The sequence below is a fragment of the Bos grunniens genome, chromosome 12 (assembly GCF_055505025.1).
Source record: "Bos grunniens cultivar Pamir isolate PY7600 chromosome 12, Bosgru_T2T1.0, whole genome shotgun sequence".
Classification (NCBI taxonomy): Eukaryota; Metazoa; Chordata; class Mammalia; order Artiodactyla; family Bovidae; genus Bos; species Bos grunniens.
The window spans coordinates 91,437,535-91,463,650 of NC_141176.1; the positions used below are offsets into that span (position 1 = coordinate 91,437,535).

A 26,116-nucleotide genomic window follows, 5' to 3' on the forward strand; every position below is an offset into this window, starting at 1 on the left:
AATTCACTTCTTGGCTCTTGAAACTTTGGGGAGATGAAAACTTTGATCCCTCCCCTGCCCCGACCAATATCATATAAGCTAGAACTCGGAGAGAAGTCCAAGGTCAACGCTCATTAACTCAAAAACTGGTGAAGATAAGAACTACAGAAAGAAAAGTACCATTGCCTGGGCATTCAAACACGTCTTCAAGATTTCAATTAGCAGAAAATCCCAATGTCACACCTATGCTTCAGCAACTTGATGTCTGGGTCCTTGCTTGTGATCCTCATGTATCATTGTTTATATAAAAACACACATTAAAAAACAACAGAATGATTATCAGTATGACTATTAAATAATTTTCCAAAGAGGGTAAAAGATTGTGACTATTGAAACTCTCTATAATCAGTTAAAGAACACGTCTCAATTCCATTTCCATAAACAGCAGAAAAGTTATTCAGGAAATAACGTGCTTGCAATGATTGACCTGGATTTCTGCTTCCTATAGGAATCTCCCCGCTCACAGGCACAGGCTCTGAGTTATTCATTGACGCGTTGTGAGTTCAGTGCTTTGGCCGGCATTCTGTTTTGTAAGTTTTAGCAGAGTACCATTTGAGGGAAAAAAAACATTCTCACAAATAAACTTATATTAGAAAAAAAAGCAGATGTAGCTCTTGGGGCTTCCAACGCCCCTTAATAGAAAACATCTGCTGGACTTCCTGAATTTTTCTAAGACCTTCAGAAACGCGCCCACGCGTTTCCAACTTTTTCCTGACCATCGAGTTGGCTTAGCAGGGCTCAGCTTTGCAACGGACTGCTCCATTTTTTAAACATTTCTTATCTATCTGTGTATTCCATAGATAAGTACTGATTACCTGCTGTTGATCTAAGGAGGTGGGAAAGAAGTGGAGAAGAGGTTTATGAGTGGAAGCGTCATCAAAACTAAATCCTTATCTGCAGACAAGGGGTGGTTTAGGGGTGTTGCTCAAGGGAATCAAACCAACTGGCTTTAGTGTAATCCAGGTCTTCTTAAATGAATAACATCGTAGTTAAACAATCCCATGAAACACAACATGTGTCATGCAATTCTCGCAAAGGTGTCTGCCGTTTAAAACCCAAAGATGCCTGATTTGCTGTGTTTAGAGCAGACAGGGGAGTTGTATTTGTGCGTCTGCCTGCCCGTGGGAACTCAAACAAACAAGACTTACTTGAAAAATTCCTCCTCAGAGTTCACGTTTTGTTTCGGGAAAACCTTTGGCTCTGCTGCTTTCTAAAACCAGACTTCGTCATGCTCATCTCAGACAACCCCAGGTGGTTCGCTCCCTTCATACCCGTGATATTTTGAAGGATTCTCTTGGTCTGAAGGTCTTCACTGGCGTCTCTGAATCACAGAGACTGTTGAAGGCAAAATTACTGTTCAAGACAAAAAAAGTACAAGGTAGCAAAACAGCCAGGGCGAGTTTCCGTCTCTCTTATTTAAGCGAATTATCCTTTGAAGGTAAACTTTCAGGGTCAACACAGATCTTCAGATGCAAACACGTATTTGAAGGTTCTGCCCTTGCTGGGGCTTCCCTGGTGGCTCAGACAGTAAAGAGAGCCCACCTGCCATGCGGGAGACCCAGGTTCGATCCCTGGGTTGGGGAATGCCGGACTTATAAAAATCAATGTATTTTGACGATTCCTTTATTCTACACACAGGCTGCCACCCACTCTGTGTGAGAGACCAGGAGATGGGCTGGAGATGCAGGTTTGAAGGAGGCCTGGCAGCCACCCCAGGGGCAGGCCTGGCTGGGCAGAGAGTGGAATTCTCCTCCCAGGAATGAAGGGTATGGCCTGGGAGGCTGCGAACACCCGCCTTGGCCGGGGCACTCCAAGGAGGGCAGCTGCGTCACTAGGGCGGGTCTCCTGGGCACAGACTCACCTGGCAGTTGTGCGGTGGGAAGACCGGGGCAGAGAGGGGGGCGTCTGAGCGGAGACAGAACCCCTGTCCCCACTGACTGGAAAATGGAGGGCAAGCAGCAGAGAAGAGGGAACCGGGAGACAGCTGTGCCCAGGGGGGTGTCTGCAGCGTCCGCCGCCCCAGGGAGGCAAGGCTGGAGTCCACACCTGTGTTCAAGCCACGGGTTTAAAGACAGCGGGGAACTGGATGCCAGCTAGCGGGGATGTGGCCGGAGGAATTATAAAATCCCTGTAAACCCAAACACAGCAGATTAGTCCAGAGATCAAAGAGGTGAGCTGTGCTTGGAAAATGCTCTTTGTTCAGAGGGCCGGCGGGGAAGGGGCGCTGGCCGGGGCCCTGGGGGCCCAGGGGAAGGAGGGGCCTGCCGGGGTGGGCTCGCTCGAGGACCAGACACTGGGTGCCCGGGGCTTCAGGTCTGTGTCGCAGAAATGCCCGCTGGACGGTGCCAGGCAGGGAGCCCCGGGCTGGGCTGGGGTGGCCGCCTGGGCCGGGGAAGGGAGCACAGAACCCTGGGGTGGGGCCAGAGCTCGCAGTGGCGGGGGACAGGGGGGTGTCCAGGCCAGGCTTGTGCCCAGCTTCTCTGCCCTCGTGGGTGACCGCGGGCGCCCCTTGAGCTCAGACACGACACCTGCGTCAGGGGACAAGTCCGTCTGGAGAGATACACTTCGTTTTTCCCCTGGGTGTTTTATTTCTGGAGCGAGCAAGTGACCTTTGGTGTTCACGCCCATCAGGGCACTTCCAGAGAACGTCCCAGAAGCCAGCCGGGGTCGCCGGCCGCTCTGTGGTCTCGGCCAGGAGCTTGGGAGGGTGAGCTGAAGGAGCTGGTCGAGGGGCAGTCTGTCTGCTGTCGGGAATCACCTTCTGGTGGGTCACTCTGCGAGCAGAAACTGTGCCATCCCCTCAGTGGTCAGCTCTCTGCTCCTGAGCCTCTCCTGGCACGTCCTAGCCCAGCTTCCAAGGAAGTACCGCTGTTCTCACAGCAGAGAGGAATATTTGCCTGAAAGGAGCAACCTGTGAGTCTATGACAGCATTAACCACAAATCCCAGGTGTAAACCACGTGGTAAATTGTCGCCTGTAACCACCAATGAGTCTGGAATCAGGGAGATGCTTACGGGGCCTGCAGAAGCCAATGTAGCATCCCCGCAGACATCCGAGGCTTCCTTGACCCCCTTGGAAGCAGGGGACGTGGCGTCCTCACTGGGCCTTCATTGCGTTCAGGACACTGCGTGGTTCTGGAAATGCACTTCAAAGATGGTGCGCGGTGTCTGCTCCAGAACTTACAGCAGATCCAGGAACATATCAGGAAACAGCAGAAATGCGTAGGATCCATTTGCATGTGGACGCGAGCTGATCTCTCGTAAAACCAGGTCCTTCCTGGGGCACATTCCAGGGAGAGGTAAATTCCTGAGGATGAGCCTGTAAGGCCGCTGTAATCTAGTTAGAAGTGAACGCTTGGTGGTTCGGATCTTTTTTTAATTTACAAATAAGCCGAGATGCTCTTCCTGCTACGCTGTTACAAGCTGACTTCCAGTCGAGTCCGTATTTTGTTTTTCTCCTGTATTTTTCTCCCTTCTGTATTTTTCACACCTTCCAAATGTATGAGATAACACTGGATCCATGTACACACGTGTGTATGATCGCACATATACACAGGCACGCACTCCTCAGCGGTGGTTCTAACTCCACTTATGATCAGGACTCCCTTGAAGATGTGTGAACAGATGGATTCGATCGTGGTGGTGGAGATTGATTAGGCGAGCCTGCTCTTGCTAAGCCTTCAGGAGCTGGTTAGAGGTGGCTGATCCTGTAAAGAGGTGCCTGCTGCCCACCCGGGCACCCGTGGGCACCCCTCGTCCTCTGATGGGGGTGTGAGAAGAGGCGGAGCTCCCCAGGCAGTGCTGGTCCTGGATGCAGGGCATCTCTGACACTCATCAGAGGCAAAGACCACGCCGGAGAGGCGGGGCGCCCGCCAGCTCTGGGGACGTGGGGCACACAGGTCAGACCTAGCACGGGGAGTACCCTCGGCCCCGAACAGGGCCGCGAGGAGATGAGACCAAGGCCGGGGCACCGCGCTGGTCATGGCGGAGGGCGCGGTGTGAGCAGGGAGGACGGGGGTGTCCCCGCCGCATGGGTCTGGGGTCCAGGCGGGTGAACTGCAGGAAACTGAGTGAGCGGCAGAGGCAGGGAGGGGTCAGGCCTGGAGGGAGTGTGCTAACAATCTCCGTGCGGGAGTCCACAGTGACCATGGGGCGTCACGCAGACGGACGGATGGAGAGGGGTCCCTGGCAGGAAGCATCCCGGACACAGCTTCCAGGGACTGAGAGGCCTCAGCTCGGAGCCCCCAGGAAAGACACAGACCCCGGGGGAATCCAGATTTGCAGCGCGGGAACCAGGGAGGCCGAGCAGGACGTCAGGGTGTGCGTGGAAGCCCCTCAGAGCCCAGGTCCGGGGAAGGAGCCCTGTGAAGACTGGGGGACCCAGACACAGGCTCCCGAGCGTTCTGCCCGTTGAGGGGAGAGACGGTCCAGGTAGAAGCAGCTGGCACAGGGTCGGGGGCGAGTGGGAGACAGGAGGTGGCTTTGGAACATGTTCAGATTCTACTGGAAAACAGAGAAAATGCTTCCAAGCTCCACGTTTCCCCAGGAGCCGCACTCTGAGAGCACTGGCGCTTCCTTCCCCATCCATCCCTCTCGCTGACCGAGGCCACGTGCGTCGCCGCCAGCACGTGGGGCACCAGCCTGCCAAGGGCCCGTCTGGGCCACGGTGGGATCACGGCCTGAAGGAGGGCTGGAGGACTGTCTGGCGTCCAAGGCCTTCTGTGCCGCCACGTGGGCACACAGAGAAGCTGCCCGGCTCCCTCCTGGCATGGCCACTGCCCGAGGGCACCTTCACGTAGGCCATCCCAGGAGGCCACAGCCATGATGGAGCACGAGACAGCCGCCCACACAGCACACACTCAAAGGGGAGCATCTTCCAGAGCCATCCAGGCTACGTTAAGGCTTTCCGGGGCTTGATCCCACCCAGGAGCCGAGCCCCTCGTCGGTGATGGATAAGCCACATTGTGGTGTATTCTGACCCCCAAAGGTGGCGAGAATCCACCACACGAATCACAGCTCCGGGTCTGCATTTTCACTCCCTCTGCACTTGCAGAAATCAGATGAAATAAGTGTATGGAATAGGATGATGCCCTGAGTTCTCGGTCGGCGCTCAGATGCACCAGAGTCAGGTTAGGGATGAGCGCGGGGCCTGGAAACGCAGCTGTCTTCCATCACTGCCTCCCATCTTATGGACACAGCGGCTGTTTATTTTTCCTTCAACACGCGCGCTGGAGGAGAACGAGTGTCCTGGAGGTTGTTTTCTCCCCGTGTCATGAGAACGGAGCAACCGCTGAGTCACTGCTCTGGAATGGATGTTAATGTCACTCGGCTTCCTTTTGCCCAGGACCCTGGGCCTCATGTCTGGACAAATGAGCCATCCATTATCTTTCCACCAGACTGAAAAAAGATCAGTTTCTCGTGGTTTGTTGTTCTTTTTTTAATTGCGGATGTGTGTTCAGTGTCCCTCCAAATAATCACTCTGAACAGGGTGGAGAGTCTTAGGAGGGAAGTTCAGGATGTCCGGGTGGCCATCTGCTGGGGCACACTCACAGGGAGCACTGGCCCCCTGTTGGCGGGGCCTGACCACGGCCCCGAGCCCCACCTCCTAGCAGCCCAGAGCTCCAGCCAGTGGGGTCTCCCGACCCCCACATTTCCAAAATCAGGGCACTAGGTACCAGGGCTGATCACGTCTTTGCAAAAATACTTTGTGGAACAGTTTCCAAAATATAGATTCTTTTAGAGATGCCAGTGAGGGAGGCTGGGTGTTTATCTGGCTTTTCTGTCTGCCTTTTAACCTTTCCAAACATCGGACTTGCTGTTGCCTGTCCACCTACTTAGGGCTTGTAGTCATCGCATTCAAAGCTGGGCTGGGTCTTTCTCCAGGAGCTGTTCCCAAGGTAATGGATCGTCCATGTGTCCATACCGAGTGCCTGTCTAGGAACCTTCACGAGGTCTGACATGCTGGAGCTTTCCAGCTCTGCACACACAGAACCCCAGAATCCAGCAGCCCATATGGCGAAGGAACAGACGTGCCCATCGCCACCTGGTTTAGGGCTTCTGTCTCAGTGCTAACTTCTCCGCCACTTTTCTAAAACCCTCCTGTCCGTGAGTTCTCACCACCATCTCACCATCCCTCTCCTTCAGCCCGTCTTTCAAAGACTCCTTTTTTCTCACGCTTACTCAGCTACCAGTCTGTCTCCTCACACCTCTCGCAACATCAGATTAGAAGTCTAGACCCTCTTATTTTGTTCGCAACCCAGTAGCCGCCGGCTCTGACACTTCCCCGCCTGCCCCGGGGGAGGTCTGCACCCACTGGGGCTGGCCAGGGCCGTGCCTGCCTTCCGTTCCTTAGGTCAGTTACTTCTGAGGTTGGTCCTTAAAGCCTTCTTAGCCACCATGGCCTCCTCTCACTGTAAACTTGCTCTCCCGGGAGGTGTGCAAACGACTTTACAACAACTTCCTCGTATCTGAAAGCTTATTCTCTCAAGGTGTGTGTAAGTTGCTTAGTTGTGTCCAACTCTTTGCAACCCCGTGGACTTGTAGCCCGCCAGGCTCCTCTGTCCGTGGAATTCTCCAGGCAAGAATACCTGGGAGTGAGTAGCCATTTCCTTCTCCAGGGGACCTTCCCAACCCAGGCGTCGAACGTGAATCTCCGGCGTTGCCGGTGGATTTTTTTCACTCTGTGCCACCAGGGAAGCCCTTACTCTCTCAAAGATCCAGTGAAACCCATTGTTTGGGAAATGCTCACACCGATGCCATCTTTTTTACCATAAGACACTGTCACCACCTTAGAGACCATCAGATCTTTCTAACACAGCCTTTCCTCAGTGACTCATCTATTCCTGGGAGCTGAGGGGAATGTAGGAGAGAGACCTGTCTGGTGGTCCTCGGGGTGTTGTGATAGCTCAGAGTTGCAGCCTGAACCCCTGGGCCTTCCTTACATACCTTTAGACCAGCGTCACTAAAAAGTAACCGACTTGCCCTGTCTGAGCTTCACCTTCTCTTTCTGGCCCCGTCACTTTCGAGCAGGAGGGGGATTAATGAGCCGTGAAATGGCCCCAGTTGAACAGCACCAGGTTAAAGCCCAGACGTGGGGTTTTCAGAGAATTGCTGAAGGGTTGCAGTTGGCCTGGGCTTGTCTGGATTTTCATGAACCCCAGGTGTCCATCTGTCTTGTTTTGCCGTCATTTCGTCCATCTGCTATGGGCTTGATTATAGCTTCACAAAGATCTGTAAAAAAGATATGTTTGAGGTCCACGGTCAGAGCCATGACTCAAGGGAGGCTCAGCTGTGCGGTGACAGCAGCCTCTGGAATGTTCTGGAAAGCCATGTAGGAATCTCCTCCTCCGTGGGCCGGCCAAGGGCCCAAACACCCCGCCTCTGTTCTCCCATTTATTGTTTTTAGTTTTTGTTGGAGTGTAGTTGCTTTACAAAGTTGTATTTGTTTCTGCTGTACAACAAAGTGAATCAGCTATTTGCTGACATGCTGCGCCGTGCTTAGTCGCTCAGTCGTGTCTGACTCTTTGCAACCCCATGGACTGTAGCCCTCCAGGCTTCTCTGTCCATGAGACTCTGCAGGCAAGAACACTGGAATGAGTTGCTGTTTCCTTCTCCAGGGGGTCTTCCCTACCCAGGGATCAAATCCTCGCCTCCTGCATCTCCTGCGTTGTAGGCAAATTCTTTACCACGGCACCACCCGGGACATCCTATATGTTCACATACATCCCCTCTTGTTTGGATTCCTTACCATTTAGGTCATCACAGAGCACTGAGCAGAGTTCCCTGACCGGTACAGTAGGTTCTTATTAGTTATCTATTTTATACATAATATCAATAGTGCATTGGGCTTCCCTGGTGGCTCAGCTAATAAAGAATCCACCTGTAATGCCGGAGACCTGGGGTTGGGAAGATCCACTGGAGAAGGCAACGGCTGCCCACTCCAGTGCTCTGGCCTGGAGAATCCCTTGGACTGCGTGGTCTGTGGGGTCACAGTCAGTCAACCCCAGTCTCCCAGTTCATCCACCCACCTCCCTGCTGGGCGTCTGCACATGTGTTCTCTGCGACTGTGCCTCTGTTTTTGCAAATAAGATCATCTATACCAATGTTTTCAGATTCCACATGCATGCATTAATACATGATATGTTTTCCCCTTCTGACTTACTTCACTCTCCCCTGCTTACAATATGGACATAAGAACAGCACCCACGTCACAGAGGAGGGGTGGAGATTAAATCACTTTGCTCTTGCTCTGAACAGTAAATGCTCTGATCTGGGAATGTTTCCCGGTGCTGTAGAGGACCCACATCCAGACACTAGGTCGTGCTCCCTTGGACCTCTGCACTGGGTCTGGGTTTAAAAACCCCTCAATTATCTATGTGTATATCTGTATCCATATTTAGAACACATTCCTTTGAGCAAGTCAGAAGGGAAGGGAATTATCAAATAATTAATTACTGAGGGCGATCAACTGCCCTGTGAAAATAAAAAGAGGATTTGATCAGCTCTGTAGACAGCATTGTTGGAATTCTGCAGTCACAGTTTTCGCCACAGGAAATAGCTCCCCATGACGAATGCGGAGCCTGCCCTCTGCCCCACTGAAGCCGACATTGCAATCCCCCACAAATCTGCGGGGAGAGTGGCTTGTCCCGAAGAGCGCGACTGACCGCCACCTAGTGTTGGTCGTCAGAACTGCAGGGCATTCCTCCGACCCCGGAGACTCAGGAGTTGAGGAGGCGTCTTTTGCTGGCATGAAGTTAAAATTTGATTTTAAAGCAGTGACCGTCAGCAAGCATGGAAAGCCTTCCTCTTTTGGCTCAGCTCAGATCACGCTGGCAAACTTGCCCCTTTTCTCCGTAACCCTTAACCCTGCCCAGTCACGGTGGCTCTCTGCACAGCTTATCTGTCATGGACAGTGGTGCTTAGATAGGCCTGGTGCAGATGTTACTGGGGCTGAGCCTCTGGCCAGGGGAGCCTGCCTTCCCAAGCCCAGCCTCATCTGCTATTGTGTCCTCGGGAGATGAAGTCTTCCTTATCTGCCCGGCGATGGCTGCGACAGGGCCGTGCTGGGCGTCTCCTGCTCCTGCAGGGTCCTGGGACTCCTGCCTCTGACAACGCAGATAAAACCCAGCCGTCTGCTGGAACTGAGTACCGCAGGCCTCCCACAGGAGCAAGCGATGGGGATGGATCCTGACATGTTAGGGTGACTTAAGGAATCGGGGTGACAGAACAAGAGGGCATCGTTTCCCCCACATGTACCCACTGACGCTCTGCCCTGGACGTGCTTTGGAAATCACAAACCCATCAGAACAATCTTAAAAATGGCCTAAAACAGAAGACTGTGGCCTCAGCGTCCACAGGGGAGCACATTGGCAGAGCTGGGTGATCGCAGAGCTGTGATTCACTCACAGAACCATCGTGAGCAGGTTGGGTCTCAGACGCCGTAGTGGAGGCTGAGGACTGAGGCTTAGATGAGGCCTGGTCCCTGCAGTCTGTCCAGAGAGTGCTCTGGTCGGAGCAAGCTTTTCCAGCCCCTGACCAGGTGCAGAGTCAGAAAAATGTCCCCAGAGAGGTTTGCGGTAGAGCCTCCAGAGCCCCCCAAGAGCCCAGGTCATGGGACAGGCACGTGCAAAGGCCCTGAGGTCCAAGGGGCCTGGGGAGGGAGAGACAGCCAGCTTGGCTGCCCCGCACGGCTGCGCACGGGGACACGTCTCAGGTGTGCAGAGCAGGTGGGCCCCTGCACTGATGGCAGCTGACGGGGAAGGTGAGGGGGAGGGGCAGGAGGAGCTCGGAGTGGGGGAGACCGCCTATGGCAGGAAGAGACCTCGCAGCTGGACTTGGGACGGGTCGCTCCTGGGACAGAAAATAAATGCTCCCAGGCACTCACGCAGCTTTAAAATCACTGGAGTAGGGTCTCTGAGCGTTAGGGATTTTCTTCTGTAATCTGTGGAAGGAAAAGTATTGTAAATGCTGAAAATACAGGAAAATTCATCCTAAACTGTTTTTCTGGGTCACAGTGCCTGTCCACATGGAGAGACTCCTGCAAGGTCTGCTTGGGGGCCTTGGCGGGACCCCCGAATTTTACAGCTGGAGGGGGCCTGTCCACAAGGAGAAATTCCCTCAAGGTCTGCTTGAGGGCCTTGGCGGGACCCCCAAATTTTGTAGCTGGAGGGGGCCTGTCTACAAGGAGAAATTCCCTCAAGGTCTGCTTGAGGGCCTTGGCGGGACCCCTGGATTTTACAGCTGGAGGGGGCCTGTCCACAAGGAGAAATTCCCTCAAGGTCTGCTTGGGGGCCTTGGCAGGACCCCTGGATTTTACAGCTGGAGGGGGCCTGTCTACAAGGAGAAATTCCCTCAAGGTCTGCTTGGGGGCCTTGGCGGGACCCCTGAATTTTGTAGCTGGAGGGGGCCTGTCTACAAGGAGAAATTCCCTCAAGGTCTGCTTGAGGGCCTTGGCGGGACCTCTGGATTTTACAGCTGGAGGGGGCCTGTCCACAAGGAGAAATTCCCTCAAGGTCTGCTTGGGGGCCTTGGCGGGACCCCTGAATTTTGTAGCTGGAGGGGGCCTGTCTACAAGGAGAAATTCCCTCAAGGTCTGCTTGGGGGCCTTGGCGGGACCCCTGAATTTTGTAGCTGGAGGGGCGGTGGCAGCCTCTGCGGAGACTCCCCACACTCAAGAGCATGCCCTCCGAGGGCTGGCAGGGGTGAGCCGAGTGGACCGTCGCAGGGAGTGTCACAGTGCCAGCAGAGGCGGTGCTGTGGGGTCCCGGGAGGACCCCGCGTGCTTTTCCCTCCCCTGTCCTGCGAGAGAAGCCTGGCCATGCTCCGAGAGTGCTTGCAGAGCTGGTTAAAAATGGAGACTCCCAGGCTCCACCCCTTCCCACTCCAGAACTCCTGGACAAGAAATTCTTAAGGTGCCAGACTGGCCACAGCTGATGCTCTGGCGACCAGCCAGGACAGGCCCGGGACGGGCACCATCCCCGAGTGACCCGCTCCAGCTCTGGGGTGCGCGCAGCAACCTGGGCTCTTGTTGAGATGCAGACGGCATCCCACGGGTAGAATGATCCCAGGAGCTCCCAGCAGTGCCAGCGGTCCACACACTCCCTGGAGTCCCTCCCCAGCCTGGTGATGCGTGAAGCTTTGGGAAAGCGCTAGGCTATCCGTGGTGAAGAGCAGAGACGTACCTTTGAAAGCGGTGCGATGTGTGTGAGTGCTAAGTCACTTCATGCGGGTCCAACTCTGCGACCCCATGGACTGCAGCCCGCCAGGCTCCTCTGTCCACTGGATTCTCCAGGCAAGAATCCTGGAGCGGGTCGCCATGCCCTCCTCCAGGGGGTCTTCCCGACAGTTACTGAACCTGCATCTCTTGTGTCTCCTGCGCTGGCACGTGGGTTCTTCACCACTGGCACCATCTGGGAAACCCTATGTAATGTTGGTCTAATTTACAATGACTGTTATTCCCTATGAAAGTCCTGCTTAAGAACCAAGCCGGTGCTCCTGTACCAGAAAGCGTTTTGTACAATAACACATGAGTGGAGAATATCCTTGAAAAATATATTCTTGAAGAATGTATTGAGAATATGTTTGAATGTTCCTGAAAATATAATGAAGTCCACATAAGTGGTTAGAACATAGGGGCTGCTCTTCTCTTTACTTTCTGTTCAGTAGAAACTTGTGAATTACCTCATTTCCCACCTTTATGAGGTTCGAGGGCACATGAAACCGACTTTGGGGGTCTTCCTTTTTTTGGAGAAAAGCAAAGACGCTGCAACTGCGGCCGCAGTCCCGGCGACTCGGGGCAGACCGTGCGGCAGGGGCTCACAGGGGCCTGGGCTGCAGTTCTTAGTGCAAAGGGAGGTCCCAGGAGCAGTCAGGACGATGCTACAAGTGGGAACTCTGAGCCCTGCACTGGACCCAGGGTTAGCAGAAATGTGGAAGGAGTGAGGTCAAAGCCATAACGCAGTAGCTCTGCAGAGCTCGCAGGGCGGCTGAGGGAGCGGAGAACGCCGAGCGCTGACAGGGACGGTGACTCTGACGTGCTGCCGGTGGGAACACAAACTGGAGCAGCCTGGAAAGTGGTCCTGCAGCTTTTTAATAGAGTTAAACAAACATACTCTTACCATAAGGCCCAGGTTCTCCTCCCTGGGCATTTACAAAAGTGTGTCCACACACACAGAAAAACCGTCCATGAATGATTTTAAGTAGCCCGATTCACGCTGACCGAAACCTGGAAACGATCCAGCTGTCCCCCAGGCAGTGAACGGATAACCCTCGCGGTGATGGGCGCAACAGAACAGGCTTCCACGGTTAAAAGGACCACAATGTTGAAACACACAGCGGGGCGGCGGGTCTCAGATGCTGAGTGAGCAGGGCCAGCCCCAGAGCTGAGATGCGAGTGATTCCACGTGTGTGACCGTCCGGAGGGGCAGCCCCACGAGGCCCAGCGACGGACAGAGGATGGAGCGGGGCTTGACGGTGCGGCGAGGGGGGCGAACAGCCTAGTGCCTTGAGCTGATGTAGCTCTGAGCACGTGTCCAGACTCACAGAACTACACGCCAGAAAACTGGATCCCACTGTATGTAGGTTTAAAAATAAATTTTGAAATCTGGAAAAGGAAATGAAAACCTAAATAACGTCAATGAGGATAAAGCAACAGAGAAGTCAATTAAAGCCAAGGAAGGAGGAGGAGGAGAGGCGGTCATGCCTTTTGCTGGACGGGCAGGGTGGGGCTCGATTTAGAACTTGCCCTTTTCAGGAACATTTCAGAGGCAGATGAACAGGAAAAAGAGGCCTGTGCCCAGCCAAGTCGGAACCCTCCCTGGCTCTGAATCTTTTTTCCTTTGTTGGCCAATTTTTTTTTTTTTTCATAACAGACCAACTAAATATAATGCCAACCTCGAGAATATTTTTCTTTCGTGTGACTGTGTTTAGTCTAAATGGAAAGGAGATAGAATAGTTGGTTCTGTTCCTGGGCTGTGCCAGGATGCCAAGAGGTGCCTCTCAAAGGCTGCCAGCCCGGTGGGTCATCTCAGCGGGGAGGCCGCTGTTTGGAAAGCCAGGCATCCAGCGTTCCCTCTCGCTCTTCCCGCCAGAGGCCGTGTCCTGGGCTGCAGGCTGTCCGTGGGCGCAGCCCTCCACACAGGCAGTGACCGAGACTGCACGCGTGAAATGACCTACGGATGCGATTCAAGAGGACTCGCAAGGAGCTGGCTCCTGCAGCTCGAACACTGAAATACATAGTCTACAACTGCCCCTAAATATCCGCTGCGAACTGAGCTCGTTACCAGTCCTCTTTTTTCTGATTAGTTATTATTAGGGTCTAGCTGACTTACAGCGGTGTGCCGGTCTCTGCAGTACAGCCCAGTGAGTCAGCTATACATGCACTCACATCCACTCTGCGTTAGCGGCTCTTCCCATGTGGGCCGTTACAGAGTACTGAGTAGAGTTCCTTGTGCTGTGCAGTAGGCCCTTCAGTTCAGTTCAGCTCAGCCGCTCAGTCGTGCCCGACTCTTCGAAACCCCATGGACTGCAGCAGGCTAGGCCTCCCTGGCCATCACCAACTCCCGGAGTTCACTCAAACTCATGTCCATTGAGTCGGTGATGCCATCCAGCCATCTCATCCTCTGTCGTACCCTTCTCCTCCCACCTTCAATCTTTCCCAGCATCAAGGCGTTTTCAAATGAGTCAGTTCTCATCAGGTGGCCAAAGTTTTGGAGTTTCAGCTTTAGCATCAGTCCTTCCAATGAATATTCAGGACTGATTTCCTTTAGGATGGACTGGTTGGATCTCCTTGCAGTCCAAGAGACTCTCAAGAGTCTTCTCCAACACCACAGTTCAAAAGCATCAATTCTTCAGCGCTCAGCTCTCTTTATGGTGCAACTCTCACATCCATACATAATTACTGGAAAAACCATAGCCTTGGCTAGATGGACCTTTGTTGGCAAAGTAATGTCTCTGCTTTTTAATATACTGTCTAGATTGGTCCTTATTAGCTATTTTATGGTGGCGCTAGCGGTAAAGAACCTGCCTGACAATGCAGGAGACACAAGAGATGCAGTTCCATCCCTCGGTCAAGAAGATCCCCTGGAGGAGGTCATGGCAACCCACTCCAGTGTTCTTGCTGGGAGAATCCCATGGACAGAGGAACCTAGTGGGCTACAGTCCATAAGGTCGCAAAGAATTGGACACGACTGAAGGGACTTAGCACGCCTGCTGTACGGGGCTTCCCAGGTGGCATCAGTGTAAACAATCTGCCTGTCAATGCAGAAGACTCAAGACAGGCGGGTTTGATCCCTGAATCGGGAAGGTCCCCTGGAGTATTCTTGCCTGGAAAGTTCCATGGACAGAGGAGCTTGATGGGCCACAGTCCGTGGGGCCACAAAGAGTCAGACATGACTCAAATGTCTGACCACAGTGCGTACATGTCAGTCCTCATCTCTCCATTCATCTCTCTCCCCCTTCCCTCCTGGTAACCGTAAGTTTTTCTGTATCTATCGCTGTGAGTCTGTTTGTTTTGTTGATAGGTCCTTTTGCACAGTTTCTCAGATTCCGCGTGTGAGTGACACCACGTGACACTTGCCTCGTTCAGTGCGACAGCCTCCTGCTCCATCCATGCTGCTGCAAGTGGCATTATTTCACTCTTTTTATGGTTGGATAACGTCTTATAATTCCAGTGACTTCAGAGTTGCCTCTCAGGGCACATAGCACTTTCTAGTCTTGCAGGCACATCCAGGGTGGCCTTGTAGGGTAACTCATGAGAACGTCAGGGCTGCTTGACGATGCTCTGGTTGTTGATGCTGTTTCCAGGCTGTCGGCTGCTGGGCTGGAAAAAGTGTTTCATATGCACGGGAGCCTGACAACCAGCACCCTGAATCAGCTTTTTCCAGACTGTTCCTTGGCCACCATTTCTGCTCCCCTAGGCCTTCAGCTCATCCACACCACCCTCCTCCGTGCCTTCTTGGAGACCTTAGGAAATCCAGAGACTTAGGAAATCCAGTCTGTCTGCTAAGCAAGGATTCGTCTTTGGGCGGATGAAATGTACTTACTGCTACAAGCACAGAGGCGGTGAAAGGCTTTTCCAGAAAACCGGCCTTCCCAGCCTGTGCCAAGCCAAATCACATCCAGACTATAAAAAGCTCAGCCTCGCGCTGGGCTCAAGCCATTGTGTCTGACTGCCCATGCGCTGCCTATTTTTGGAACTAGGAGCACAGTTTCCAGGCTTGCTGGTCCTGTGGGTGGAGGAGAAAGGGAGGATTCGTCTTCCTTCGCTTTAAAATGTGAGTTTCCAAGTCACCGCATCTCAGATAAACTAGCCGACAGCGTCTCCGATCACAGGCGACCGCCTCTGCTTTCGTGGTTTGTGAAAGTCACACACGATGGAGACCGTGACACCTGTGGTGAACCTGGTGCTCCTGACTCGAACCTGGAGCTGACGGGCTTCCGTCCCCTGCCATCCCACGGGCGTGGGCTGGACAGTCCTAATCCCTGTCAGGGTCGCGCGTGGACAGACCCGCTTCCAGGCAAGGAGAGCTGTCTTGGTTTCCTGAAGTCGGTTCGCTTCCTCAGCACACATCTTAAAAAGCACCTTTCTGGATGTTTCTGTGTATGTTCTTGCTCAGTCGTGTTCAACTCTTCGCAACCCCATGGACTGTCGCCTGCCAGGCTCCTCTGTCCATGGAATTCTCCAGGCAAGAACACTGGAGTGGGTTGCCATTCCCTTCTCCTGGGGACTTTTCCAACCCAGGGAGCAAACTGCAGTCTCCCGCATTGCAGGCAGATTCTTTACCATCTGAGCCACCAGGGAAGCCCGGATGTTTCCAATATATCCTTTTACAAGCATCTTCTTTTCCTCCATTTACCAATGTTATCTGTGTTATCCATTCACCTGTGGGGATGCCACAGAAGAACCGGTCCTGTGCAATCTGCCTGTGGGTCCTGTGCAATCTGCCTGTGGGTCCTGTGCAATCTGCCTGTGAGCCTCGGAAACTGCCTTCTTCATCTCGGCCTTCAGCAGACCCCTTTTTTGTTGTTTCTTTGATTTTAGGTCAAGTTTATTGAGATGTAATTTTCACGTGATTCTGTGAAAACCGGCAAATTTAACACGCATTTCCATGTAGTGAGCACCGAAGTCGTGACATAAAGCAGGTCTCGGACCCCACAGTTGCTTTGCTGTCGTTGCTTCGTGCCCTTTGCAGTCTGTCCCCTCCCTCCGTCTCCTGACGTAGCATTTGCCTCTCTGCTTCCTGTCTCTAGAACATCTCCTAACCAGGATAATAGCGTACTATCGCATGAGCAGGACAGACGGAGCTCAGCCTTGTATCTGGATCCTCCCCCGAGGGCAGTGCCTTCGAGACCCCCACCCCCACCCCCGCCTTCAGGCGCATCAGATGCCGCCTTCCTTCTGTGTTGCTCAGCAGCTTTCTGTCTCACGTACGGACCACGGTCTGTTCTCCCACTGAGGACAGTCAGGTTGCTTCCAGTTTTCAGCTGCAAGACGTTGCACCGCTCTGAGCACTTACCTCCAGGGCTTCTGCAAGTGAGTGTTTGGCTTCAGCCCCCCAGGCCTGTGCCCCGACGGCTCTGACGTGCTCTCTCTGCACCCCCAGCAGTACTGGCCTTGCCAGTCTTTGTGTGGGCACGTCAGCCGCTCCGGCAGCCACAGTTACACCTTGCTGGTGCTGCTGCTAAGTCACATCAGTCGTGTCTGACTCTGTGCAACCCCGTAGACGGCAGCCCACCAGGCTCCTCCGTCCCTGGGATTCTCCAGGCAAGAACACTGGAGTGGGTTGTCATTGCCTTCTCCAATGCATGAAAGTGAAAAGTGAAAGGGAAGTTGCTCAGTCGTGTCCGACTCTTCGCGACCCCATGGACTGCAGCCCACCAGGCTCCTCCGTCCATGGGATTCTCCAGGCAAGAGTACTGGAGTGGGGTGCCATCGCCTTCGCAGTTACACCTTAGTCTGGATTTAATTTGCTTTTCCCTAATGACCGATGGTGTTGAGCCGCTTGCCTGTTTTCCACCTGCACCTCTTCTGTGATGAAGAGTCTGCTCAGATCTTTCACCCATCTTTCCAGTCCCGTTGTTCGTCTCCTTGCTGCAGGTCTCTGGGAGCCCTGTCTGTATCCCGGATAAAAGTCGTTTATCCTTACTGTTGATTTCTGGGAGCCCTGTCTATATTCCGGATAAAAGCCGTTTATCACGTGTGTCTTGTGAGTGTCTCTCCCAGTGCGTGGCCTGCTGTTTATGTTTCAAACAGAACCTTCTGAAGATCAAATGTTGTCTCTGCTTTCTGTCTCCTATGACTTGTGACTTTCGCATCTTACGGACACAGCCCTCGCCTGACCCAGAGTCACAGATTCTCTCCTACGCCTTCTAAAGCTGTCGCAGTCCCACCCTTACAGTTGGGTCTGTGTTCCATCTTGTCTATGGAGCAGGTTTCTTTGCATATGGATGTTATTTCCTTCACATCAGCACCACCGTCTGTGAGACAGTTTTGGAGGCCAGCAGCTGTTCCGAGAGGCCGTATCGTCCTTGTTGAGGAACATGTGAAACCTTTCATTTGGGATTTCACCCAGGGTGGGACTGATGTCTTGCTGTATATTGATAAGAATCTAAGGGAAAGGGCGGCAGAGTTTACATCAGTTAAGCCAACTGTCTGTCTGTCTGTCTGTTTTGCCTGGAGTAGGCAGCTGTCCAGTCACCGAGCTACACTCGCTTACTGACAGTTACATGTAACGTCCTGTCCAGTACTAACCGAGCTACACTCGCTTACTGACAGTTACATGTAACGTCCTGTCCAGTACTAACCGAGCTACACTCGCTTACTGACAATTACATGTAACGTCCTGTCCAGTACTAACCATCACATTATCGTCAGCTTGGAATTACTGACAGTTACATGTAACGTCCTGTCCAGTACTAACCATCACATTATCATCAGCTTGGAATAGGTGCTAATGTCACCCTGCCGGGTGATCAGAAATTGCTCACAAATCCTAACGATCATCCCTAAGAAAGGTGACTGATTCTAAAATTTAGCTGAGCAAAATATTTTCCTGAATCTTAAAAGATGGTCTTTCCCACCTTTGGGGCTGTTTGCCATGTTCTCAGATGTGTGTGAACAGCTCCAAGGGTGAGCTGGGCCTGGGGCCGGAATCCCCCGAAGGTCACAGGTCACTGCATCGGAAGGGCGGGAAGGTGGAGGGCAGGAGGGGCCATCAGGGTTTGGGGAGGATGCAGGCGCCTGGAGGGGCACCCGGGGCCCGTAAAAGGTGAGACAGGAAGAGTACCCTTAGGAAGGAGAAGGGATTTCCTACTATTCAGAAGCTGGCATGGAAAGCTGATTCTCGTCCTACCAGGAAAGCACCATGCCGTAGATGAAAAGTCCCGATGTGCAGTGATGCGGGCTGGGCCTCGGAAACGCTCCTCTCCGGCCTTCCTTGATAAATGAAACTCTTTCCTCCCTTACCCAACGCGAGTGCTCAGGTTAATAAACTGCATGGCAGAGGGCACCTCCTTGGGCGTGTTTGCCGGTGAGGCGTGATTTCTCGGAACCTTGACCGAGCATCCGTCTCCCACTTTTATTTCAGAGGCTGAGGTCCTGGAGTTTTCAGCGTGTGCACAGATATATTTTGCCCCTTTTCCCGTAAGTGAGAATTCCAAGTGCATGAAGGCTTAGTCAGCATCTCAGGACATGCCGTACATTCCCTCCAGGGTCATGGTATTTAAGCCGCCTGTGCTCTTTGCCGGCCCAGACTCCAGCTTCCAGAACCAGCCAGGACGACCCACTCCTCCTCCACGATGGTTTCCCAAAGGGAGAGGCCGTAAGCACCCCTCACTTCTAACAGTGCCCAGAGTGTCCCTTCTTGGAATTATCACCAGAGCCTAAGACCGAGACAGTTCAGTTAGAAATAGTCTTCAACACACATAAATATTAGATTTCCCTCTGCCCAGCTCAGGAAGCCTGATCTTGTTTCTGAGGTGCAATCTCGTGCATAAGAGAGTTATTTGAAGATACCTGCCCAGGGAACTCTACTGAATGTCATGTGGCAGCCTGGATGGGAGGAGAGTTTGGGGGAGAATGGATACGTGTGTCTGGCTGAGTCCCTTTGCTGTCTACCGGAAACTATCCCAGCATTGTTAATCAGCTATACCCCAATGCAAAATTAAAAGTTTAAAGATAAAGAGACACCAGCCTTCTCCCACGAGGGGGAGGAGGGCGGGGTCGGGCAGCGGTTTGCAGACTTCACAATGCAAGGAGCCCTCCCGGGATCACGTCAGTGCCACCGCAGGAGAGCTGGGCGGGGCTGAGACTCTGCAGTTCCCTCGAGTTCTCAGGTGATGCGGATGAGGCTCCCCGACCTCTCTTGGAGCAGCAAGGGTGTCATGGAAGATGGGATCCCCCCCAGATCTAAATGCACCCGTCATCCCTAACCCTGACCCCCCCAGAGCCCTGTTACCTCCCCTCTCAAGCGGGGGTGACGCTGACTTCACACAGTTGTCCTGGGGGTAAAATGAGAGGAACCGTTTGTTGAAAGCTTTCACAGGGCTCCATCCCGGAGGACAGAGGATTTCAAGATCCTCTCGTTTTCGCTTCCCTAGGAGGTGATACATCGACACAAATCAAGTCTCGGGCAGGCAGGGCCAGAGCCCACGGGCTCACGACTCCTTGCCAGGTGTCTGCTAGCTTTTGAGAAGTATTTTGTGGGAATACTTTCATCAAGTATTTTGTGGGAGTGTTAGGAGTTTTAGAAGTTTATGCAAAGACCTTTAAGCTACAGTCCTACCTTTTCTGGGGTACTTTTTATTTTTAACATCATTTATCATGAAAGGAAGAGGTGGAAGTAGCTTTTCCGATCGGGACTTGCCGTCTGAGGCTGGAAGCTGGTAAGGATGACGATCAGGACAGAGGGGGACCCTTTCTGTTACTGGTCCCTCCAGCCGCTCTCTGCAGATACCCCAGGTGCCCCGGGCACGCACACCCAGGGCTCGGACCCTGACGCGAGTGTCCTTTCAGCCCCAGCCTCGCAGGGCGTGCAGTGAAGGGCTGGAACCATCCTGGGGTTCCATCCTGGAGGACGAGAAATAATTCAGATCCCCTCCAGGCTCTTCCTGGCTTTTCCCCATTGCTCTTCAGAATGACACTGGTTCACACCCTCTAGGCTTTATTTTTTTAAAAATAGAAAATAACAATTGACGGCGGGATTGTAGAGAAGTTGAAGATCCTCACACATTCCTCGTAAGAATGTAAAGTGAGCCGGGATCACAGCCTGGCAGCTCCTCAAGCCTTCAGAGTCACCACGGGATACAGCTGGTCCACTCCTAAGTAACAGACCCAAAAGGACTGAACACAGGACTCGAGAGCTGGGTGAGCGTGCTCACACAGTTTATTCATAACAAACTAGCTTATCCACACAGTGGAGTCGTGTTCATCCATAAACGTGAAGTAGTGACCAAAGCTGTGGCGTGGACGAGCCTCAACAACCTTGTATTAAGAGGCCAGACGTGAAAGGTCACGTATCATATGAATGATTCCACTGACGTGAAACACCCAGAGTGGGTAAATCCCGCAGACACCAAAAGCGGAAGGGCGGGTACCAGAGCTGCAGGCGGGGGTGGGATTCTTGGGGGTGATGAAGGCCTTCTGGAATAGACAGAAGAGATGGGCGGAGGACGCTGTGAGTGTACCAGAAGCCGCTTTACAACGGATACTTTTGTGGTTTGGGAATTTCACCTTAATAAAAAGAAAAAAGTGACGGCGTGTTCCAGAAAAGGGAAGACTGGAGTTTTATTCCCAAAGCCAGACTTCCCGTCAGAGATGCCAAGGGTAAGAAGTTTACTGACAATGGGAGGAAAACAAGGCCGTGACGCCATTGGCCCCCCATCAAAGGGAGCCAGGAACGGTCAACGAACAGGAGACAAAGGGATGCTTCTCGTTAAGAGGCTTGTACTCCATCTGGGTTAACGTTGGTGCTAGACAGTCATCCTCGGGTAGAGATGTAGTTCATGGACAATAAAAAGTAACGGTGCAAACAGCATCCTTGTGTCCCCAAGGCTGCTCCCTGAGACCACTAACAGACAGAAGCCCCTGAGGGTGACGGGCCTCGCAGGCTTGGAGGCTTGGTCTGTGGTCACAAACAAGACACAGACAAGCATAGCTGAGGAAGAGTCATAAAAATCTGAGTCAAAGCATTTGTGTCCCCAAACCGCCGACAGATGCGGCGTCCCGAAGCCCCGGGCGTCAGACAGGGACGCCACGTGTCCAGGGCCCGGCTGGCCACGCAGTCCTCCTGAGCCTGTCTCACCTTCTCCAGACATTCAAGCACGCCGGCTGCACGGCTCCACGCCATGCTTGCGGTCAGGCTACTCCAGGGGAGCGCCGGCTGGATTCTGCACCGCTTATGGAGCGAGCAGAGAACCCGCCATGTGTGAGACGCTGACCGGCCCCGAGAGGCGCCCAGGCTCCCTGTCATCTGAGGACACAGGGCCCCAAGCCTCAGGGCTCATCTCAGCCGCCAAACTCCATCTTAGTCTCCATCTGCATCCTCCACCCCAAAAAGCCGCTTCCGCGCTTGCCCCACGCCCCGGGCCGGCACCTGCAGGGAGGGGCCGTCGCGGGGGCGGTGGGCCATCGCAGGCTGCGTCCCCCACGCCCTTCCTCCCCCGCCCATCCCATGTGAACGCCGCGCCGCCAGCTGCTGAAGCCGCTCACTTCCCTCCAGCGCTGTGCAGTGTCAAGGACAGATTATAAACTTCTGCCCGGACAGAAAAACGGCTTAGCGGCACAGTTTATACAAGAAAGGCTTTTTGCAGGCTATAAAAGAGAAGTCTAGAAGTAGTGACTCAGTGCCCCCTCAATCTAAAGATAAGACAGACATTTGAAATGCAAGAGTGAATGAGGCTCAGAGAGAAAGGGCCTGTGGAATGAAGCAACAGCAATCCTTCCTTTAAGAAATCAAGACAGAGATGTTGGGGTTTGGTTTTGTCTTGTTACTTTCTTCATTTTGGGTGAACCTGGGACATTCATTAAAGTAGAACTGTAATGCATAAATTAGTTCTAATAATAAGAGAGCTGGAACCTCTTTTTAATCTTTTCATTTTGATTGTGATAAGATGTACACAGCATAGCTTAACCATTTTTGCGCAGTTTCGTGGCATTAAGCACATTTATGTTTTGTACAGTCATGATCACCATTGTCTGCAGAGCTTTTTCATCTTTCCAAACCGAGAGTCTGTCCCCATTAAACCCTAACTGCCCACTCCCCTCCCCCAGCCCCCGGTCACCTCTCTGGCACTTTCCATCTCTACGAATGTGACTCCTCTAGGGACCCCATGTTAGTGGAATCAGCGTTTGTCCCTGCGTGGCGGGCTCATTTCGCTCAGTATGTGTCCTCAGGGTCCATCCATGCTGTGGCCTGGGTCAGAGTTTCCTGCCCCTTTCAGGTGAAGAGGAGTCCGCTGTTTGGACAGACCGTCGTGCTTAACCGTCATGCATCCAGGCGCGCCTCCACCTTTGACAGTTCTGGAAAATGCTGCCACGAACATGGGTGCAGACACGATCTGTCCAAGTCTCTGCTTCCCACCCTTCTGAGTGTGGTCACAGAAGCGGGATAGCTGGGTCGCGGGTGATTCTCTGTTCCGTTTTTGAGGCGCCTCCGTGCCGTTTTCCCCAGTGGCCACTGTTTCCATTCCCTGCAACAGAGCCACTTCTCCAAATTCCTGCCAACACATAATTTCGTCTTTTCTTTTTTTCAAATCATAGCCATCCTAAGGGATATGCAAGGGCTTCCCAGATGACTCAGTGGTAAAAAATCTGCCTGCCAGCGCAGGAGACATGGGTTTGATCCCTGGGTCGGGAAGTTCCCCAGGAGGAGGAAATGGCAATCCACCCCAGGGATTCTTGCCTGGGAAATCCCATGGACAGGGGAGCCTGGTGGGCTACAGTCTGTGAGGTCGCAAAACGAGTTGGACACGATTTGGCGACGGAGCAGCAGCAGCAGTGCTATGGATGGATGTTTTATGCGTTTCAGACTTTTATTTTTTCTCTGTACACACACACTCGTGTGTGCATTCGGGGTGTGTGTGCACAGGATGAGAGACTGTTAACCACTTAAACATCTGGGGGTCACGTTGATATCTGGGTGCTAGCTGCATCTCCATAGCCGTTGTGTGCATTATATGAGACAGACGATCTCAGGAGTTTGTCTGGCACCTTCGTTTATACTGAAAGGACTTTTTTTTTTTTTTCAAGTCAGTTGATTATTTCATGCCAACCCAATATTAGCATTTCACAATAACTTCGCTTTAGTACTTGAGGATAATTTTTGTCTCACATTTAGTATTTCCTCCCCTTTGAACTCTGTTACTTTCTCAGCCAGGAATCACTTTGTGGCTCTCGTGGAAGAAGATGGTGATTTACAGAGTGCTCTCTGAAGAGTATAGCTCTTTAAGCATGAAAAGTGTAGTTTCAAAAGCAGCATGATTGGAGACGTTCCAATAACCATAACCATAACGCGTGGTTATGACTTGTGGACGCTGACCGAGTGTTGTTCCCACAGGGCCAGCCAGGGCCGGTGGGCCCCCAGGGGTACACCGGGCCCCCCGGGCTACAGGGCTTCCCAGGACTGCAAGGCCGCAAGGGTGACAAGGGCCAAAGAGGAGCCCCCGGGATCACAGGCCCGAAGGGAGACGTGGTGCGTACGGGGCCGTGGGCGCTGCTCGTGGGGGCGGGGGCGGGTCCTGGCCTGTCTGAAGTCTGTTTGTCTTCTTTACAGGGACCAAGAGGTGTTTCGGGATTCCCTGGTGCCGACGGAATTCCCGTAAGTTTTTCATAAGATTAAAACTGCAAAGCACCGTATACGTGCAAAACAACCCGTTTGTGACGCACAGACACACTTCTAACGTGTGTCCCCTTTCTTGTCTATAACAACACCACCTGTGGGTAAACCCCTGGAACCCACTCATCTCTTGGACAAACTGCCTCCTTTGTAAATGGTCTTCTGGACTTGGCATGGAGGCTACTCTGCTAAAACTGGGGCTCCCAGGACTGGGAGCAGAGGCGACAAGGGGGAAAGGGGAGCCCCCCGCCACTGGTAACCAGCTGCAGGCGGCACAGGCGGCCGTGAGGAGCCGGTCTCACAGCGCGCTTGAACTCCAGAACCGCCCGAGTGGAAGGCCGTCCTGCCCAGAGCAGGGACTGCCCTCAAGTCTGTGCAGAGGCTCAGATTCCTGGTAGCAACCATGCAGAGAGAAGACGAAAGGCATGCTTTGTCCATGAGAAAATCTCAGAATGCAATAAAATGTGTTTTTCTAACCTAGTTTACTTTACTTCTCGTGGCACAAGAAAATAAACAGAGCAGCCTGACTCACAGCCTCCTCCTCGGGCCCGGGGCAGACTTCCCAGGGACGGCTTCCTGCCCATCTCAGCCTCCGGGATACATGTGTTTATCCCACATTCAGACCTGCTCCATCCCTGCGCAGCTGATGTTTAAGGACATCTGCCTCCAGAACTTCACATTCATGCCGATGTCCGTGCCATGTCAGCGTGCCCATACACGCGTGCACACACATGCACCACACGTGTTATCTGTCATCATGCTCATGCACGCACACACACACTCCAGGCACACAAGTGGGGCTGCCCCATTGCAGAAGAAAGGGGGAAGGGTATGAGGGGGCAACAGTCAGAGAACTGCCGCTTTTCCTTAGCTCCACGTTCAAGGAGATTTTTGCAGCAGGAGGCAGAGCTAAAGAAAGGAAGCCCCCCCCCACCAAGACATGAGACCCGCATGGCCATGATCCCTGGTGTCCCCTGGGAGGGGCTCAAACAGACACATCGGTGACAGCACACAGCTGTGCATGGTTAAGGAAATAACTTGTGCATGAGTCAGAATCTTGAGAAATTGGCAGAGTTGAAGAATTTGCAGATTTCAAGGGTTAAACAAATAACCAGAGCATTTTCTTACCAGCTGCCTCCGATGAGGTTGCCCATTTTTAACCTACTTTTTTTGGCCTCTTGGGATTGTCCCTTGCTGTGCTCTTCTGGAAGCAGAAGGCTGAGCTTTAGATGGACTGACCTTGTGGAAACGTACTGTAACTGATGGGTGGCGTGTTTCCGTTGGTTTTTTCCACTTCGTGCTCATTTAATGTCAGAAGCAAATATTTCTCAAACTAGGGAGGGAATCATCACCTGGAGGGGTGATCATGGTAAACAGATACCTGGTCATTTTCTCTGGAACGTCAGGGCTGCTAAACTCAGTCTCCTCGATGCCGAATCCGAGAGACGCTCACAGCAAGTTAACGTAAACCCCGCTGCTGTATCTGAGCACCTGACGAACACAGGTTTGAGGGACCTGGTACTTTTTGCTGCCGAGAATCATTTACAGCCTGTTGCCACTGGCTGTCTATTTTACATGTGGTAATGTGTGCGTTTCCCTGCTTCTCTCAGGGAGCTCGGACCGGTGCTCAGAGACAGCCTGGAGGGGTGGGGTGGGGTGGGAGGGCAGAGGGGGGTTCCAGAGGGAGGGGACATATATGCCTGTGGCTGATTCGTGTTGATCTATGGCAGAAAACCAACACAATATTTACAGCAATTATCCTTCAATTAAAAATAAATACATTTTAAAAAGGAAGTCATAAGCAAAGTTGATGTGCAGTAAAATCTAAGAGCTGTATCACCCAGAAATAGACCTGCTTGGATGTTGAACACAAGATGGACATTTAGCTCAATAGAATTGAAATTTTCCTTTGAAGGACAAGCTCAAATTAAGATCGGGTTGGCATGCAATTTCAAATGTCTCAGATCCAGTCTAGGGGAGTCAGGAAGGCCGAGAGCAGACTGCTAATTCAGGAGGAGATGAGGAGCTTGGAGGCATCTCTTCTGAGAAGGGTTGAAGCTGCCTCATCCCAGTTACATGAAACCTAAGCCCCTGGGGGCTGGAGGCCCAATGGCTTGTCTATTTCCAGGGCCATCCCGGGCAAGGCGGACCCAGAGGACCTCCTGGGTATGACGGCTGCAACGGGACCGTGGGCGACTCGGGCTACGCAGGACCCCCGGGCCCTGGCGGCTTCCTCGGGCCCCGCGTG

At 52.9% G+C, this 26,116-nt stretch overlaps 1 protein-coding gene across 1 annotated transcript in view; it reads left to right on the forward strand.

Moving 5' to 3' along the window:
- The window catches only part of COL4A2 (collagen type IV alpha 2 chain), a 159,970-nt gene that overhangs the window by 81,375 nt on the left and 52,479 nt on the right, over positions 1-26,116 (forward strand). Inside the window, 3 exon segments of the mRNA XM_086330559.1 lie at positions 23,590-23,724; positions 23,806-23,850; positions 25,997-26,113. Coding sequence (XP_086186685.1) covers positions 23,590-23,724; positions 23,806-23,850; positions 25,997-26,113 — 297 coding nt within the window.